The sequence below is a fragment of the Podarcis erhardii genome (assembly GCF_964252035.2).
Source record: "Podarcis erhardii genome assembly, chromosome: 3".
Lineage (NCBI taxonomy): Eukaryota > Metazoa > Chordata > Lepidosauria > Squamata > Lacertidae > Podarcis > Podarcis erhardii.
Window position 1 is genome coordinate 13,952,105 of NC_138507.1, and position 7,044 is coordinate 13,959,148.

Here is a 7,044-nt window from a genome sequence, read left to right on the forward strand (position 1 = left end):
TGAAACGCTCATTTGCTTGACTCGGCTCTTAGCTTGAAGAAATAACAATAGTCACATTTCTTGCAGTTGCTTCCGCCCAGTTTCTGCTTCGTTACTCACCGTCTCTTTTTGCATAGGCTTAAATCGAGTGATGCTTATAAAAAAGCCTGGGGGAATAATCAAGATGGGGTTGTAGCCAGCCAGCCAGCACGCGTTGTGGATGAGCGAGAACAGATGGCTATCAGCGGTGGATTTATCCGCAGGTGAGGCTTGTTCTGGGAATCTTATTTTTACCCATTCTTACTCCGCTTTCTTTCCTGTAACTGGCACATTCAGACCATATGGTCCTATGGAGAGGGTTTATGGTGATGCTGTACTGTTGTTTATTCTCCAAGTTGACAACATCCAAGTCAAATGAGTCTGAGTCTTTTGTAAATTTCCACTGACATCCTATGTCCTATGTGGGAGAGGTTCTGAAAAAACTTCAGATTGGCCCACAGGTTGGTGGACTTGTAAAAGGGTAAAAGAGTACAGTGGTACCTCGGGTTACATATGCTTCAGGTTACATACACTTCAGGTTACAGACTCCACTAACCCAGAAATAGTACCTCGGGTTAAGAACTTTGCTTCAGGATGAGAACAGAAATCGTGTGATGGCGGTGCGGCAGCAGCGGGAAGCCCCATTAACTAAAGTGGTGCTTCAGGTTAAGAACAGTTTCAGGTTAAGAACAGACCTCTGGAACGAATTAAGTACGTAACCAGAGGTACCACTGTACTGTACTAAAAGAGTACAGTGGAACTTGGGTTACGTACCGTCATCCTTACGAATGCTTCGGGTAACGTGGCAAATTACTATCTCAGTCTTTTAAGGGTGTATATACCACACTTTAGGATAAAATCTTTCCTGCGTGGCTTAGAGATGAGCACCTGTTTCATGACTTTCTGAAAGTAAGAAGCGATCAAGTGCATTGCTCTGAACAGGCAAAGAAGTCTAGCAGTTTGGAATGAATATGTAGCTTTATGATACAGTTCAGATCACCTTTACTCCTTACTGCTTGACAGGGTAACAAATGATGCCCGAGAAGGTGAGATGGATGAAAATCTGGAACAGGTCAGTGGCATCATTGGAAATCTCCGTCACATGGCCCTGGATATGGGCAATGAGATTGACACACAGAACCGCCAAATTGACAGGATCATGGAGAAGGTAAGGGCTAACCTGCTGTTCGTACCCTATATTCCTTGTTCTGAGCATGATAATAAGTTTTTCTTTTCTGGATCAAAATGTTGGGATAAAAACTAAGAGTGTGTTTAATTTCCCCTCCAGTTTGTGGGGTTGTAGGGGTTGTAGGGATGCAGGTGGCACTGTGGTCTAAACCACAGAGCCTAGGGCTTGCCGATCAGAAGGTTGGCGGTTCAAATCCCCGCGACGGGGTGAGCTCCTGTTGTTCGGCCCCAGCTCCTGCCCACCTAGCAGTTCAAAAGCACGTCAAAGTGCAAGTAGATAAATAGGTACCATTCTGGTGGGAAGGTAAACAGCGTTTCCGTGTGCTGCTCTGGTTTTGCAAGAAGCGGCTTAGTCATGCTGGCCACATGACCTGGAAGCTGTCTACGGACAAACGCCAGCTCCCTCGGCCTATAGAGTGAGATGAGCACGCAACCCCAGAGTCATCTGCAACTGGACCTAATGGTCAGGGGTACCTTTACCTTTACCTTTTGGGGCAAAGCATTTAGCTTCTATGCTAAAGTGATGGGTGCTGGGACTTCCTTTTTAGCAGTATATAAAGGCTTCAAGGCATAAGCCTCATGGCATTTGCATGAAATTTGTTTCTGGTCTAGATAGATACCTCTAGGCCAGCCTTTCTCAACCTTAAATTCCCAGATCATAGAACTGTAGACTTGAAAGGGACACTGAGGTCATCTAGTTCAGCCGCCTACAAGACAGGAATCTCAGCTAAAACATCCATGACAGATGGCCATCCAACATCTGCTTTGAAACTTCCAATAAAGGAGAGTTCCCAACCTTCCCGAAGTCTTCGGTTGCCTCAAAAGATAATTCCTCCATAATGCATATAGGACTAGGTATCAAAAGATAAAATCAGAAAAAAAATTGGTATCTCACCATGCGCAAAAGATAGGAATGTAAGATTGAGACTGCCATAAATGCACACCTTCAGGGAATGAAATCTGCAGCTAGGTAATTTTCTTTATCCAGTAACTGAATGTAGTGACAGATCCTCACCGGACTCGAGAATAAGTATAGCAACGTTAGCTTTTCAATGCCCAGCTGTACCTTTTGTTAAGGGAACTGGAATGGCCCCTTTCAATCCAAATATAAAATGCGTCATGCTTTATCCTGAAGTTCTGGAACTCCTCGTCACTGCAGAAGACCTTTTTACACATGCACACAGTAGCTATCAGTAAGTGGAAAGTTCAGCTCATCTGAATGTGAATTTGGCTTTATTGTCTACTCTGCATGTATCTAGAATCAAAGAATCATAGCATTGTAGAGTTGGTCATCTAGTCCAAACCCCTGCAATGCAGGAATCTCAGGTAAAGCATCCATGACTGATCCAACCTCTGCTTAAAAACCTCCAAGGAAGGAGAGTCCACTACCTTCTGAGGGAGCCTGTTCCACTGTCAAACAGCATCCTACTGCCAGAAAGTTCTTCCTGGTGTTTAGTCGGAATCTCTGTTCTTGTAACTTGAAGCAGAGCAGGGGAAAACAAGCTTGCTCCATCTTCCATGTGACAGCCCTTGAGATATTTCAAGATGGCTCTCAATCTCCTCTGTACCAGGCTAAACATACTCAGCTCCCTCAACTGTTCCTCACAAGGGTTCGTTTCCAGACCCTCTCTCATCTTGGTTCCCAGATGTTCTCGAACCATAATTCCCATCGTCCATGACACTAGCTAGAAATGATTGCTTGCTTGCTTGATTGATTTTTATACTCTGCCCTCCCTGGCCAAGACCGGGCTCAGGGCGGCTAACATCAGGTATAAAAACAATTGATTAAAATAGAACTTAAAAACAAGATTAAAATACTACTTAAAATGCAGCCTCATTTCAGTGGAAGCCCAGATCAAAAACTGTTTGGGGGGAGAAAACGTCAAATCTTCACCAAGGCCAACTATCCAGACTAGTCCTACATGGGCCAGAAAAGCCAAGAAAGTCCCCAAATAGGGGTTCCATCACAGAAGGAAAAGGAAAAGAATGATAGTTGTAACCCAACAATTTCTCGGAACCCAAGGTTGAGAAAGGCTGCTCTAAGCAAATAAAGATGGTGGTTTGTTCGTTTCTCACCAGCACTGAACTTTTTGTGCACCCAGCTGCACTCTAAGCAACCTGGGTCATCCCCAGGTAGACTGGACTGGAATATTACTCAGGATAAACTTCAGCCAACTCATTTGCACCTATTCCACAATTACATCTCTCTCTCTCTTTCTCCCATCTAGGCTGTTTCCAACAAAACCAGGATTGATGAGGCCAATCAACGTGCAACAAAAATGCTGGGCAGCGGTTAGATGTGCCCCTGTGCTGATTCTCCTTCTAAACACTGTCCGCAAGGGCAGCACTTTCATGCTTTTTTCTCATGGTATTTACCAACTAGGTTTGCACACATGCACATATCAAAAACACACACACACAACAACAACCACCCCTCTCTTTCTGCTCTCCCAGCCCAGCCCATATCCCAGTTGTAAATGTTGTCCTGTGTAGGTTGTCAGCTTTCCAAAAATGATACTTGTAAATTATTATCTTCCAGATCTCTTCCTTTCCAAAGGTTGTATATAGTACTGATTCGATGGCTATAGCTCATGACAACGTTTGATATATTTGTTGGATTTTCTATTGCCCCCTCCCTCCCCTCTCCCTCTCCCCACATTTCTTTCTGTCTGTCTGTTTTTGGTTGGTGAGGTTTTTTTAAACAACAACAACAACAACTTTATGATGTTTTTTGCTGAATGACAAACAAATGTAGGAATGCTCAACGTGCTGTTAAACTTTTAACTATACAGTATTGTTCTTGTAAAACTGTTAACATTCCACAGAGCCACCCGCAAGAGTATTTTCTTTGGGTGTCATGTCGTTTAAGCACTTAAGAATTTGGTGTTTTTCTCTCTTTCTCTCTCTCTCTTTCTCAGTTCTCCATCGCTCTCTCCATTGGTCGTTATGAGTTCATTGATTAGACAGTGTGGAATTCTATAAGTTATAACAAGCATTGCACTAAAAGAAATAATACTAATAAATAAAAAGTGACGTGATTTTATGCATTTATTGCATGAGAAATAGACTTTTAGACTCCTTAACTTAAGTGAGACTTTTCCATGGCAGTAGCAACATCGACAACAACAAAAAGAAAAAAATTAAAATTAGCATGCTCCGTATTGGGACACTGTCAGGACTATGTTATAATACCAGCAAGTTTGCAGTAGTGCCATTTATTTCTTCTTGTCAATATATATATATATATTATATTATAAATATAAATATATATAGTTATGAGCCATGTTCATTTCTTTTCTTTTCTCTTTTTCTTTTTTCCCCTTACTTTTAATTTCAAAAAGAGATGGATTTGGCACTCATTTAACCATTGCCAGCAAATTAAATGTTTGGCTGATACTATTGTCGAGGACAAAAAAATATATATTTAAAAATGAAGAAAAAAGCATCAACAAATAAGAAATAAGTGTAATATATATAGTTTGTCTGCTGCTTTCAAAGACTGTCTTTTTTCGGGGGGGAGGGAATTGCTGTCATATGAAATGTTGCAGAGAAATGTAATTTTTATAAGGCTCTCTCTATCTTTCTAGCTACTCTCTCCCCTCTCTCTCTCTCTCTCTTTCCATTTCTCTCCCCCTCCCCCAATGTGGTTTGTTATTGGTAGAGTTCTCTGTTTGCTTACCTAGAGCTATGCACACCAAAATCACTGCGATGTTTAGTAGCTGTTATTAATTAAAAAAACAAAAAACAAAAAATAAACTACATGAATGAAAATCTAGATAAAACTGTGAGATTAAATATAGTTGCCGCATGTACTATGAAATTCCTTCTGTCTCCTGTCAGTTTGTGATGTGATTGACATTTTGTAGCTAGTTTAAAAATATTAAAAATTATAGACCCTCCGAAGGCTTTTTTCTTAATCTGTTTTTGTTGGCTCTTTGCTGCTCATCCCTTGTTATTCACCACCCATCAGGAAAGAAAGGGATTCTGTGACGATCGGGGGGACCAGGTGATTCTGAGCAAGCAGCCTGCCTCCCGAAACGCAATGGAAATTTTGTGTTTGAGGCGAGCAGAGAAAATAGCCCTGCCCTGCAGATCTGTGGCGTTCCTGCAGCCCTAGGATATTTCAGTTCTCCCTCTTGTGAGGGTAGAAAGAGAGAGGGAGATGCTGCTACCCTGGGCTCCTCGCCACCTCCGTGGAATCTCCCCTAGATTGCGCCAGGAGATGTCTTGCCAAATGCAAGGTGCTTCTTTTAAAATGAGATTCAGAAGCAATACAAAACACAAGTGAGTGAGAAGATTAAAGATTTCCTTCTAAACAGCAAGCAATATGTACATACCAAGCAAGTGCTTCATTCTGCCACTGGGAAGCCCTCAAGAAGCAGTAAAGTGACTCAGTTGGCACGGCCCCATGACCAATTGATCTGTGCATGAACTTCTCCTTAACTCTGCCCCAAACCATCCAATTTAGACATAGCTAGCCTGTGTGGCTTGCCCGACTGGCTACATGCAGATCATTCATTAGTGGCTATGTGCAGATTATTCATTGGTGGCTATGTGCAGATTATTCATTAGTAGCTATGTGTAGATCATTCATTATTGGCTATGTGCAGATTATACATTAGTGGCTTCGTGCAAATCATTCATTACTGGCTATGTGCAGATTATTCATGAGTGACTATGTGCAGATTGGGACGCGGGTGGCGCTGTGGGTTAAACCACAGAGCCTAGGGCTTGCTGATCAGAAGGTTGGCAGTTCAAATCCCCGCGATGGGGTGAGCTCCCGTTGCTCGGTCCCTGCTCCTGCCAACCTAGCAGTTCGAAAGCAGGTCAAAATGCAAGTAGATAAATAGGTACCGCTCTGGCGGGAAGGTAAACGCGTTTCCGTGTGCTGCTCTGGTTCGCCAGAAGCGGCTTAGTCATGCTGGCCACATGACCCGGAAGCTGTATGCTGGCTCCCTCGGCCAATATAGTGAGATGAGTGCCGCAACCCCAGAGTCAGTCACGACTGGACCTAATGGTCAGGGGTCCCTTTACCTTTACCTTAATGTGCAGATTATTCATTAATGGATACGTGCAGAGTATTCATTACTTGCTTCTTGCAGATTATTCGTTACTGGCTATATGTAGATCATTCATTAGTGGCCATGTGCAGATTATGTGCAGCCATTAGTGGCTATGTGCAGAATTATTCATTAGCCACCCCCTCCCAATGCCTCACTTTCTCAAAACAATGTCTAACATCAAAGAAGTTACCTAGCACTATCACTTCCTCCCAATTGATTAGGACATTAAAGGCTTTTCTCATGGCATCAAAGAACTTAGCAAGGGATAAGAAGGGGGAAGGAACAGAGGCAGGAGGGGTAACCATTTCAGATCACTAACTCCTCGAAAGACAATTTATCTTCTGGATAGATTGTCCATACAACTCGGTGAAGACATGGATCCAAAACAAGCAAAACGCAGTGTTGCAAAATTTGGATGCCCCCAATCTCTGCCACGCTGTGGCAAGTTTCTAGGTGGTCCAGGCAATCCCCAAGGGTCAGTATCCCTGCGAGAATCAAGATGCGGCAGAGGCTATCATAGCTTTAAGAAATCAGATTCATTCACATATTGGCATGGACTGCTTGGATGCAGAGGAATAGTGGGGGGAATCAGCTGGGGAACCCCAAGAGAAGAAGGCTCAGGGCTCAGAGCCCAGGGAATGGTGGTGGGATGACGACGAGTTGTAAGAGGGAGAAGATTGAGGAGTTGTCAGAAGCTGAAGGGGTAACTGGGCTTAGTGAGCTGGGGAGTCTGTGGCAGAGAGAAGTCAAAGGCAGAAGCTGAAGCAGGAGAGTG

General features: G+C 43.2%; 1 protein-coding gene across 2 annotated transcripts in view; it reads left to right on the top strand.

Moving 5' to 3' along the window:
- SNAP25 (synaptosome associated protein 25) overlaps window positions 1-5,105 on the top strand; it is a 75,999-nt gene extending 70,894 nt beyond the window's left edge. For both annotated transcript variants that reach the window (XM_081857473.1, XM_081857472.1), the window contains exons 6-8: window positions 117-242; window positions 1,042-1,186; window positions 3,435-5,105. In XM_081857473.1, the coding sequence (XP_081713599.1) occupies window positions 117-242; window positions 1,042-1,186; window positions 3,435-3,503 (340 nt within the window). In that variant the 3' untranslated portion in view covers window positions 3,504-5,105. The remainder of the gene's footprint in view (window positions 1-116; window positions 243-1,041; window positions 1,187-3,434) is intronic.
- Window positions 5,106-7,044: the final 1,939 nt, after the last annotated feature.